At 37.2% G+C, this 12,085-nt stretch overlaps 3 protein-coding genes across 4 annotated transcripts; 1 reads left to right on the top strand and 2 right to left on the bottom strand.

Moving 5' to 3' along the window:
* Positions 1–465: 465 nt before the first annotated feature.
* LOC129574953 (probable 4-coumarate--CoA ligase 3) lies at positions 466–11,254 on the bottom strand. The gene is made up of 6 exons (XM_055457659.1): positions 11,187–11,254; positions 7,592–7,762; positions 2,053–2,453; positions 1,905–1,978; positions 960–1,826; positions 466–846 (listed from the first exon to the last, which is right to left on the bottom strand). The coding sequence occupies exons 2-6, from the start codon at positions 7,730–7,732 to the stop codon at positions 692–694; spliced, it is 1,638 nt and encodes a 545-aa protein (XP_055313634.1). The 5' UTR covers positions 7,733–7,762; positions 11,187–11,254; the 3' UTR covers positions 466–691.
* LOC129574967 (4,5-DOPA dioxygenase extradiol-like) lies at positions 3,321–4,999 on the top strand. 2 transcript variants are annotated; one of them, XM_055457696.1, is made up of 2 exons: positions 3,321–3,705; positions 4,026–4,999. In XM_055457696.1, the coding sequence occupies exon 2, from the start codon at positions 4,052–4,054 to the stop codon at positions 4,853–4,855; it is 804 nt and encodes a 267-aa protein (XP_055313671.1). In that variant the 5' UTR covers positions 3,321–3,705; positions 4,026–4,051; the 3' UTR covers positions 4,856–4,999. The 2 variants fall into 2 exon arrangements, with proteins under 2 accessions (XP_055313671.1, XP_055313661.1); XM_055457686.1 differs by lacking the exon at positions 3,321–3,705 and adding an exon at positions 3,793–3,895.
* On the bottom strand, positions 4,992–7,078 carry LOC129574960 (probable cytochrome P450 6d5). The gene is made up of 2 exons (XM_055457672.1): positions 5,779–7,078; positions 4,992–5,697 (listed from the first exon to the last, which is right to left on the bottom strand). Exons 1-2 carry the CDS (start codon positions 6,890–6,892, stop codon positions 5,273–5,275), a joined length of 1,539 nt encoding a protein of 512 aa, XP_055313647.1. The 5' UTR covers positions 6,893–7,078; the 3' UTR covers positions 4,992–5,272.
* Positions 11,255–12,085: the final 831 nt, after the last annotated feature.

Genomic DNA, 12,085 nt, shown 5'->3' with positions numbered 1-12,085 from the left:
ATCTTGCAAAACTCTTTTTTTTTCTTGTTAAATGTCCCTATTTACTTCTATGTTCTGTGCTCCATTCGAACGGTCAATTACAAAAATGCATTTGCTTTGTGGCGAATGTGAAGAATTAAACGAAGAAAGAGAAAGAGAGAGAGAGAGAGGGAGAGAGAGAGAGGGAGGGAGAGAAAAAACAGCATATATCGAATGGAAAACGCAACGACGATAATGCTCGTCTGTGCTCTGAATTTTGATAAGGCACCACGTCAAAGAACGCAATTTCTGAACACAGCACAGCATAGCAATGGAACAGCACAGCTCCACAGCCACAACATCTTTCGCTGTCATCGTCATCTCTTCTCGGTAGCGGTATTGCATTCATCACATTCAACTTGGCGAATGTCATTTCAAAAGCAATATGCGCACGGTGCGCTCATTTCGATTTTATTTATTAAATGTCTTCAACACAATACACAAACATTTTGGTTGATTTTTTCTTTATTTTTCAGATACATTACAGCAAGAACATGAGAGACAACTGTCGTTAAATTGATCCAACGATTCTTTTTTTTTCGTTCAAGTATTGAATTATATGTGCAAACAAGAGAAAATAACATAGAAATGTAATTTAAAAGACAAAAATAAAACGAAACGACGAGAGTGCAATTTGGATGCATTCCTTATGCGCTTATTATGGTCAATCCATTCATGTTGCCTTCTTTGAATCTTTGTTACGGGAACTGAATTCCTTTTCAGCGATTGCCTTTGCAAGACGACGAATTACTTTCCCAGAAGGTGTCAATGGTAATGCATCGACGAAGTACACACCGCCACGCAACTTGTAGCTCTCATCGAATTTATCTATACAAAGGATTGGGAAATTGGTAATTTGAATTATAATTTTCATGATTTTTTTTCCTGTTTTTTATTCAATTTAGGATTTCCTATGCTTTCATCTTCAAATATGGTATTACCTGCAACCAGAGAATGAACCTCATTTTCCGAAATGGTTAAATCTTTGTATCTAACAATAAGAGCAGTGACTAATGTTACATCCGAACTGGCCACTCCAACGACGCAAGAGGATTTAATGGCTGGATTTTGATTTAGGACCGATTCAATTTCCTTTGGTGACACTTGGAAGTTTTGGTATTTTATCATGTCGATTTCACGTCCAAGCACATGCAAATAGCCATCAGCATCGAAATACCCAATGTCTCCGGTTTTCAGGAAATTCTCTTCGTCAACAATCGAATTTTTCCCTTCTTTGCCATAATATCCGTTAAAATAGTAGGCACAATGAACGCAAATTTGACCTCTTTCACCCACTCCCAATCGATTGCGATATTCATCGACAATTTTCACCTTGATTCCATTCACTAGTTTTCCCGTTCCATCTAAACTCAATTGAAATCCACGTGACACAGAAATTGCACCGCCTAATTCACTCAACCCAAACATATTGTAGGGCACAGCATTTTTGAAATATTGACGAATTGACGCATACTCAGGGCGGGGAACTTTTTGACTATTCAACGCTACAGATTTAACACTGGACAGATCCACGGATTTGATATTCTCAAATGTTAGGGCCAGATTGATTTGATGTAAAGACGCAAAAATATGCGTAATCTTGTATTTTTCGATGAGTCGAAGCAAATACTCGGCAGAAAATGGCTTTGTTGTAATTATTCGTGTTGCACCGAAATAAGTTGCCTTCAATATATTTGCAATTCCAGACAACCAGTAAATAGAGGAAAATGCAAACAGGACATCACCAGCAGCGGTCGACGTTAAGCGCGTGCTTTTATCCAATAGCAGAGCATGTGAGAGACATATACCTTTGGAAATGAAATTGAAAATCACAATTAATAGCAAAAGAAATGGAACATCAACACAATGTCATCTGATTTACTTACCTTCAAGCTGTCCACTTATTCCAAAAGAACCGGCAATGATTGCCGTTTCAAATTCACCATCCACATCCACTAGGCTATCACATTGAAACGTATAAAATAATAAATTGAACATTTTTAATCAAATTTACAACAAAAAATTATCACTCACAGAAAATCCGATTCGATGTTCGTTTCAGCGAATAGCACTTCGACTGGTTTGGATTTTCCTCGTTGCCCGGTAAAGGTGAAGATGTCTGCTTTGATGTCCAACTCTTTCAGGCATGTTTCAAGTAAGTCATAGAGACTGACTTCACAGAAAAACACACTCGGCTTCGTTATGCTAATGATCGATTTGATTTCTACTTTTCCAAATGCTGGATCAAATGGACTCACCGGACAACCCAAACAAAATGCAGCAAACAAAATCGGCGCCAAATCTGGATTATTATGAGCAATGATGCCAAAAACACCTTTTCGAGGGACTTTTAATTTTTGCAGGTTCTGTGCCACTCGAATGGTTTTGATTAAAATTTCATTGAATGTTGATTGCACTCCGAAATCGTCACTGACCTTGATTGAAAACGAAATAACATTGTTAGCTACTCTCAGAAAACAAATGCTGGATTTATTTATGAGAATTTTCGATATTTTAGTTAAGGTGGACGGCAAAAACCGATTCCTTTGTATGTAAATGACTTTTTTTAAACTATCTAATGTTCGAACATCGTGCTCAAACTGCACGGTTTTTTTTTCATGATAATTCGAATATTTCCTCTCATTAATGATCATTATTTTCCACTCGATGTCTGTCTTAATTTTCCATCATTTTCATTTTTCATTAAGTATCAAACTTCTAGGCCCAGTAAATCTCAGTTTAAACTGGTTTGAACGGGAAAAAAATTGAAAAAATCATTTTGACCAAAATGAAATCAATCCAGAGCTTTTTATTCTTCGCAAACTTTATAAGAGTCGTATTTTTGATTTCACATACTTTTATTGCTATTTCCATGAACTGTTGATGGACTATCTATTTATTACTATTGGCTTAGTTCAATTCTTCTTATGTTTGTATCAAGTTTCAACACAATTACGTTTTGATTTACATATTCTTCAATGCAATTGTTACACTATTGATATCATTTTTCTTTTGCAGCTCATTTTTCCCCTTTCGTATGCTCTCATTGTTTATATTGCATTCATCATATGTGAGCGGCAGTGCGTTGGAGGTGATTTGTTGTTGTTGCCGCAAGTAAACCGCGATTGACGTTGCCGTATTATGTTACACACGGGAACGACTACGTTAGACAACGTTAAAGCGAAGCGGAGAACGAATGAATGAGTTAATGATCATACGTATGTGGTTTCTCGTTTGGCTGTGTGATACGTCGTATGGTCGCAACGTGTAATGCCGATAGACTCATACATGCGAATGAGTGTGTTTTGACACATAACAATCGTTCAGCTGGTGCATGCGTCTCAGTTGACTTTTGAAAGTTGTGTATTATAAACTTGGAGTGTAATTTTATTGCAAACAAAACAAAGATAACAGTCATTTGGCACCGAAATTAATGGAATTTTTTTAATTTGATATGCGAATGAATTCGGAAATAGCAATTTCCATAGAAAAAGAATGCAATTCAACCAAAATTGATTAAGTTTCAGTGTTTTTTGTGTATAAGTGAGCGTGATAGATTACCGCAGCCAACACATTGGATAAATGTTATTGTCATCGTCGTCGTCGTCGTTGTTGTCATTGAAGGAACTTGAATTTAATCATCCACTCTGGCGAAACAAATATATAAATTTTTGCTCTTTATTCAACGTAAGTCCAAAATTAAATCCGAAAATTATTTTTGGAAAAAATTAAGCAGTTATGTAAATGGAAAAAAACCATTTTATGATTCATCAAGACTCGTTAGCTACCTAAAGCAGTTAACAACATTCGGTGCGGTTGTGTGCGTGGATTCAGTACACGTGGATGTATTGGTCATTAGCTTCGTTAGACAGAATGCGTTAGTGAAGGCCGCCGTGTTTTAACACAGATGAATTATCTCTACTCATCGAAATGTTGGCGGCCGTTTGAATTCATTCTATCGCAGTAATTCAATTAGTATTGTCATTTTTTTTCTCTATTGATTCTAGACGTGACGTCTTTGGGAATAATCGAAATGTCGGAAACGCGTTTGCCTGCTGTGTTCCTGGGCCATGGAAGTCCAATGAATGCGCTGGAGGAAAACACTTACACCGAAACCTGGCGTCAGTTGGCTAAAACGTTGCCACGACCGAAAGCGATTGTACTTATTTCAGCCCATTGGTACACGCGACGCACAGCGGCAACTGCAATGGAAAAACCGCGAACCATCCATGATTTTGGCGGATTTCCACAGGCTTTGTTCAATGCTCAATACCCTGCACCAGGATCGCCACAGTTAGCGCAACAGGTGGCCGAGCTACTCGCACCTCATCCGGTCGTATTAGATCAAGAATGGGGCTTGGATCACGGCGCATGGTGTGTACTGACCAAAATGTATCCGAATGCAGATATTCCTGTTGTACAGTTGAGCATTGATGGCACCAAACCACCACTGTATCACTACGAATTGGGAAAAAAGTTGAGCACTTTACGCGATCAGGGCATACTGGTATTGGGCAGTGGAAATGTTGTGCACAATCTGCGCACATTGAAATATAAGGAAGATGCTGAACCATATCCATGGGCACATTCTTTCAATGAATATGTACGTGAGCATCTGAGTTGGCAGGGACCGGCTGCAAATCATCCACTGGTCAATTTCATGAACCATGAAGGAGCCGCACTTTCTTGCCCATCACCCGAACATTATTTACCAATTTTGTATGCACTTGGCTGTCGTCAAGGCGATGAGCCAGTTACCATTTTAACGGACGGAAATTTGATGGGGTCACTTAGTATGTTATCAGTACAGATTGGCACATTGCCAGCAGCAAAGTAGATTGTAAATGGTTTGAAACCCATCTCTCACTGTAACGACAATATCACTTTGTGATTATTTATAGTTAACACTTTTTGTTGCGCATATTTAACTGTGCATGTGTTAAATGATGATTCAAAATAAAACAGGAAAATTCTGATTAATTATTTATTGTTATATTTTTTTCCGTCTCAGTCAATCCCATATACTTATTCGTCATTGGTTTACTGGTTTAATTTCTTTCAGTGCTACTTTTATCACTACGTACTATCTGTCGCTGTGACGATTGTGGATTGTTTTTATTTGTACTCAAAGCAAATAACAAAAGCTTTTCATAGACAAAGAAAAACAATCACACTTGACTTATCATCCACTTTACTGTAAGTATTTATACAACATTTTGATAATACAATACATTTTAACGTGTGCTATTTATCGCTAGAGCGTGTCTCGGAAGCTAACTTTCAAGTTAATGCCCATAGAAGGCAATTTTGCCAGGCCTTGCGGCAACATTTTCAATTTCTTGTCCTTATGACTGTCGCTGAGTTCGAATTTAAATCGGCGCAACATCAAAACAACACCAAGTTTGGTTTGTAGTTTGGCAAATCGAAGACCAATGCAATTTCTTGGGCCATCACCGAAGGATAGAAATGGTCTATCGATGAATGGTACTTTTTCTTCACTGAAACGCTCCGGCATAAAACGCATGGGCTCCTTGTAGTATTTTGGGTCGTAATGGATGCCATCAACACTAATCATCACTTGAATTCCTTTTTCGATGACCACATTTGAATTTGGAATCCTATAATCCTTCACACATCGTCTTGTGAAGAAACCGAACGGTGTGTGCATTCTTAGGGTTTCTAAAAAAATTTGATTTGGTTCAATTCAAATTAGAAGCAATAATAAGTATAAATTCCGTATAAATTCCCTCAACGAAGTACCTTCAATGCAATTTTCCATATATTTCATTTCAGCTAGGGAGTCATATGTCAATTGGCCATTGTATCTTTCAAGAACGGCAACAATCTCTTTGTATACTTTTTGTTGAGTTTCTGGATGTTTGGCCAACTCGTACATGCAAAATGACATTGTCGTGGAATTACTTTCATAGCCCGCTACGAAGAAGACGTGTGCCTGTGCGGCCATCTCATTAATGCTCATTAATTTTTCCCCTGACGTCATTTTTGTTGACCAATCATCGTTATCTTCCGTCACTTTGCCCGTATTTCTCAGCTGCATCAGCATTTGAAAGAAATCTTTTTGTGTGATATTGTGTTTTTCTCGGTATTGCAAGTTGTCACGGACCGTGTCAATCATAAAATCACCCACATCCTTGTCCACGAATCTGGAACGAAACAATTTTGCCATCGATGGTGCAAAAAATGATCCCGTATTGCGAAGCATGTTCTTAATAGTCGGCTCAAAAAATTGCTTTCCATATTCTCGGAATTCCGAATCTGGATATTTGATGGAGTCAATTTCAATGCCAAACGAAACGGATGCAATAACATTTGTCGCAAAGCGAGCCACCACTTCACGGATTTCAAGAACTTCGCCACTTTTAGCATATTCACTGATAAAACCGTCAAGCGAATCGCCGCATTTCATTATCGTTTGGAACATCGCCTTTAAACGGCCCGTTGTAAAACTTGGCGACAATTTTGTACGAGAATTTCTCCATGCCTCGCCATTCTGAACGAGCATATTGTGTGCCATTGGGTCAACATCTTCATTGACATACCATCCACGATGCGGGAAATTGGCAAAATCCTTTATTAAAATCGTTCGAATTAATTCAGGGTCACGAAACAAAATCACTGGCGTCATCAAACTGTACACACCAACAAATGGCTCAGTTGATAGATCATAAATTTCTTTGACCTGATCGTCGATGGAGATTTTTTGTAAGAATCCATTTGCAAAGGCTCCAAATGGGAATTTCGGCTTAAGATATGGTACTCCTCTTCGTTTCCAATAACTGTACGCGTGTCGAATGTAAAGCCAAGCAAGAACACATGACGACACAATCAACACTAATAATGTTCCAAACGACATTCTTCTGAAAATTGAAAATTCACTGCAAAACACGGAATACAAACTTGAAATGACCGCCTTTGTACGATTTTGTAACCATTTTGAACTCAGAAATACGCCTCAACACTGATAACGCAATATTTGTGTCTATCAGATGAACAAAGAAAACGTAAACAAGAATCACCGAACAATTGAATTTTTATCGGCGATAGTCTGGAATATTTGGATCGCATCGGTGGATGATGAGAAAGCGTTTAATTTTTATATATAGATTGAATCAAGTGAATACACGAGTGATTTTCGGTCAGCTATCAACATTGTAGTGCACCGTTGTCGGCTTTTATTCGCGCCTGATTCGCACGTAATATGTTTGTTCGATCATATGATTTCGTATCGTGTACGATGGAAGTATTCTTCTTCACTTTGATCAATAGCTATGGACTTTGCTGCCTATTTCGTGCTGTGCACATTTTTATCTACAAAATTAATCTAAATGCACCAAAATCGTATTTTCACGTTATTTTTAACGTGAAAGTGTCGCTATTTATCATTCATCCAATAAACATTTTTTTTTTCTTGTCACATTATTCGCACTTTTGTCTTCCACAAGAAAACTCGTGTTCACAAACTAAAAATCGATGTTGAATTCGTCATAAATACACTGTACATACAGTCACGTGAATTCACTTTGAAGAAAATATTTTTTTCCAAAATACTTGCCTGGGCTATTTTCGGTCCATGCATCGACATCATTCGAATGATCACTTGACCGATCGACACTTTTGGATTGAAAAAGGGTTTTATGTCCGGCCCTTCCCACAGTTTCTCCTCTGCATTGAACCTTGTGCCGATTTCCAACATTTTTCACACGATAAAATTGTTCCGATTTGTCTAAAAGAAACGAAACGACTGAATCAAGTGATGACTCGGTACAAATATGATCACAGACAAAATAGCGTGTGACAATCCAACGTTATAATTCGGAGCCATAGATAAGCAGGTTGCCATTGAAATTACATCACATTAGAATTTCGTGAAGATGACATGAATTGTAAAAGATGACAAACAACGTGTGAAATTTACACTGTGAATTGAAAGGTAAACAGAGTTTGGCTGGGTGACAATTTATCGGCGTATGAGTTGTAAAATCGCCCAAATTTAGATGAAACACATCTTTCCATCAGATCAAACGAAATCTTGAACGAGATAAACAAAATGTTATCGTTCATTCATAAAGTGTTTCGTCATGTGAAAGACTAGAAAGAGTAGTGTTAGCTACACAAACTGCAGTATAAAGATGCCTTATTTTAATTAAAATACTTTCTTTTAGCCGAAATCCAATCAAAATGTAAGGGCCACAAGTGTTTTTCCCCGAAACTACAAAATTTAATTTTACGACCGACCGAAAATTTAATGCGGTCGCTTGGAATGGAAATGCCACCGAAAAGTGGTTTGATTGATGTTTTCATTGAGTTTTTCCTTCACAAACTTGCGGTTTTAATTTATTTGAATGAATAAAATTCGGGTTGTCCGATCAAAAGTAACGTAAATGTTTTCATCGCCAGCAGCAACACACGCTCGTGCATCTCATTCACAATTTTGTGATTCTATTGAGATATGGAATGAAACAGGTTCCACCAACTGTAAACATACTATCTGTTTGTTTTTTTCCACTTCTATGAAATTTAAAATGAACAGGTGACAGTTAAATCTTGTCATCTGATTTGAAATGGCTGTACAGTTTTGATCGAGTCATAAAATGCAATGATTTTGCAATGTTTGATGAAGATTTGGGGGAAATATTTCTTTTTTCCTTCTGACATATTTAATCAGCAACTTATCTCCGGCAAATGTGGAATGAAAACCAGTTATGTGGCGCGCGAGCCGAGTGTGGCATGTCAATCGTCGTTGCGTACGTAGTAATATTTACATTTGAATTGTCGGTATATTTGTTTTGTATGCTCATTTGGTAATGCAGCAGCGTAAGTCAGAAACAAGCAATTAAACTTTAAGTCAAAATTTAATTAAAAATTGCGTATTTTATACGCAAAAGAGTAAGCACACGCACACCGACACAAACACACCCGTACTTATTGGAAATTGAGCCAAGAGAAAACTCAATTTTGCATTAAAGATTAACAAATGCGTTGCGAAATGCAGAAAGGCGTTATCACTCAATCTGCAGAAGAAAAAAAAACAAACGCATCGTTTTGGAAGAGATGGTGAAAAAGGATTAATTAACATAACGTAGATTTTGTCCGTATTCGAATTGCGATCTCAAGCTGATCGTAAAATTAATGGAAATTATGAAAATAGTTTTCATAAATTTAATCTATTTTGATAGTTAGATTCCAAACAAACACGTCCCGCGTGCACAGTGTTGTGTGCGAACGATCGCAATTGAGTTCGATCGACGAACAGGAATTGTATAAATTATATAAATTGAATGGCTGCAACGGGCTTTTATTATTTATTAAAATGCCACCAATTTGATACGATTATTGCAATTGCGCAACAATGCAATGATAGGAAACTCTCTTAGTTCTTAAAATCTAACGAAGAGGGCGCCAACAGCCGTACATAGGAATGTCCATAAGAAAATGCCCTCTTTGTCAAATATTTTGTTGTTGGTCAAGAAAAAGTGTGTATAGTTTCCTATTGTTGCAACAAGTGAAAAAAGTGCTCATTTGAGCAAATATTGGTGAGCAATGAAACACACCATCCTGTACTCATCGTCGTCATCATCGTCGACCATATCACTTTCACATCTTTATCTCACCTATTACTCAAATAGAACATTCCAATGTGTGATTGCCTAACAGAATCGTCAGCATTTCATTTATGTCCCTTTCGATAAAATAAACAGCGAACGGTGCAAATGAAGAATGTTGCACAATGCACATATCCATTAAAAGATTAAAAGTTTTATTTTACTCAATGGAAATGGGAGATTTTTCACAGTTTCGCTTGAAAATTTCAACTTGATGATTTTAAATCTCTCATTAGACATGAAATTCGAATCACTATAAAAGTGACCGTAGATTGACGGGCTTAACAATTCAGCCAGCAGCTGTAGGTTTCTTCCCGCTCTCGGATTAACATTGAATTGAAAATTTCATAAAGATAACCATTTTAAATGGCTTAGAGCTAGAGGACCGATGCGCTACAAACGGCATCATAAATGCTTGATGCAAATAACCAATTAATATTATAAATGAACTTTTAAATGTTCGGCTCTATCAGTGTCGTTTAGCCGAGTAATAAGAATGGATTCAACGTGTTTTCTTCCATCACTAAATACGGTTAATCGCCATAGCAATTGTCGGCTTAGGTCTGCGCAAGTGATAAGCATTTCATTTCAACGCATCGCACAGAAGAGAAGCGAACAAAAAAAGTCTACACTCTATAGTAAATTATCGCAATTTGTCGACACTATTCGGCGAAAAGATGCTGAGAAACGTAGGAGGCAGAATGCGGCCGAACGACTGGCTCATTTCCATTCCGTTGGCGACAACTTACGGCCACTGATAAGCAAAATCAAATTATGACTTGATTGAACGCAATTTGCCATCGCATGCACTTTTCGCAACCTGATTGTAATTGTGCCTCCATTTGCAGTACGCGCTTTCAGTTTCTTTTCTTTTATTTTGGTGCATGCACATTTCACATGTCGTAAATAATCAAAGTCTTTCGAAGCACGAATATTTGCACCGAAAGCAGCGATTTTTCACCATGTCATGTCGTTTGCATGTCTCGCAACACACAATGAACCGATGCACACAATAAATTATTAGGTTTAAATCCTTCTGCATGTAGAGAACATGCTGCAATGTAAACGCACAGAAATGTAAATGAAGCGGTTCGCTTTTGAATTTAATTTTTGCGTTTCATGTGTAGAGCAAAATATATACACACATCTTGAGCCACTAAGTCCCACTGTTCAGTTGACAGGAGTTTTCAGCGAGTGATCGCCAAACCACATTCAAATACATCAACGAAGCTATAAATTTCGAAATGATCAAAGGCAACCAAGTGCAATTGAAAGCTTCTCTCACTGCTGAAGCCAACGCTCAGCTGCGTACCGAGACGACGATGTGCCCACAGGCTGAATCAATTTTATCGCACTTCAAACCAAAGTTACATTTTGTAGATCACAATTTTGGATTCAATGAAGTTTGACCATTTTCCTTTCGTCGTTTAGCTCTACACATTTTATTGTACACTTTTTATAAGCCTTTGTTTAACTGATTTTTCAAACGATTAAGGAGATTTCTTCACCTAAACTGAATGAAATATGATAGCTATTGTTTCTTACAGGAAGTTAGATTCAGCAATCAAGTCGATGGGAGGATTTTCATCAATTTTAAATTTCAGAAGAAGCTGTGTGTTTTGTCGAGAAACTGAATGTATACTAAAATAAAATTCAGCAAACAATGCTTATTCAAGTATTGCTTATGTCATTTTTTGCTATAAAACAATAACAAGATAAAAGCATTCCATGGTTGTAATTTCGTGAATTACACATATCTTAATTATTCACTTTCATCATGAATACAAAAAATATGTTAGGTCATTCTCAAATGAATCAAGCTCATTCGAAACTGAATTTCTTCCAAATTAAATGATAAATCATGCTGCAAGTTCCGCGTAGAGATTAAATTACAGATGAACTTTTGAATGATATACCAAAGAATAAAGTGGGAAAAACATGTTGAATGTTTATTTTTTTTGCATTGACATTGATTTTCCAATTGTGGCTGACTAAGCTTGAATCCACGAAATATTCTGTGTAAAGAGGCTGTTTTGGAAAAGCCAAGCATCTTACCTGTTCTCAAACACCATGAAAAAGGTAGAAAAAAGCGTATTTTTGCGTAGCAAATGGTATAAATACGAATAATAATTTGCTGTTTTCGCCGTACATTTGTTCGAACCATTGACTTCCATCCGGTTGCGAAATTCGTGAGTATGGAAGTGGTGAAAGCGAAGAGTCAAAATGGTTTATTAATAACGGTGATTATTGAAATCAGACTAATGGGTAGCAAGCGATGATTTGCGTTTTCGTGTCTATGTGAATTAAATTCAGTGCTTCTCAAACTGGGGCTTAAAATCGATTGGTGTGTTTTGGTAGCACAATTTATTGGTTTGGTATGACGCCGTGTTGGCCATTTATAGACTTTGTCTGCTTCTTGAAGAAAAAAAAACGCTGTGCATCGT

The sequence above is a fragment of the Sitodiplosis mosellana genome, unplaced genomic scaffold (assembly GCF_009176505.1).
Source record: "Sitodiplosis mosellana isolate CC-2019 unplaced genomic scaffold, AAFC_SMos_1.0 Smas_scaffold_1, whole genome shotgun sequence".
Classification (NCBI taxonomy): domain Eukaryota; kingdom Metazoa; phylum Arthropoda; class Insecta; order Diptera; family Cecidomyiidae; genus Sitodiplosis; species Sitodiplosis mosellana.
Note: the sequence above shows the minus strand (reverse complement) of the source record. Positions and strands in the feature narration are given on the sequence as shown.

What these genes read in the sequence shown, in the direction of transcription:
- LOC129574967 (XM_055457686.1), top strand. Translation starts at nt 3,862, where the DNA reads ATGTATTGGTCATTAGCTTCGTTAGACAGAATGC. An exon ending in AGCTTCGTTAGACAGAATGC is followed by an intron (nt 3,896 to 4,025) that starts GTTAGTGAAGGC and finishes TATTGATTCTAG; the next exon opens with ACGTGACGTCTTTGGGAATA.
- LOC129574960 (XM_055457672.1), bottom strand. Translation starts at nt 6,892, where the DNA reads ATGTCGTTTGGAACATTATTAGTGTTGATTGTGTCGTCATGTGTTCTT. An exon ending in TATGGAAAATTGCATTGAAG is followed by an intron (nt 5,698 to 5,778) that starts GTACTTCGTTGA and finishes AAATTTTTTTAG; the next exon opens with AAACCCTAAGAATGCACACA.
- LOC129574953 (XM_055457659.1), bottom strand. Translation starts at nt 7,732, where the DNA reads ATGTTGGAAATCGGCACAAGGTTCAATGCAGAGGAGAAACTGTGGGAA. An exon ending in ATGGACCGAAAATAGCCCAG is followed by an intron (nt 2,454 to 7,591) that starts GCAAGTATTTTG and finishes TTTTCAATCAAG; the next exon opens with GTCAGTGACGATTTCGGAGT. An exon ending in GGTTCATTCTCTGGTTGCAG is followed by an intron (nt 847 to 959) that starts GTAATACCATAT and finishes TCCTTTGTATAG; the next exon opens with ATAAATTCGATGAGAGCTAC.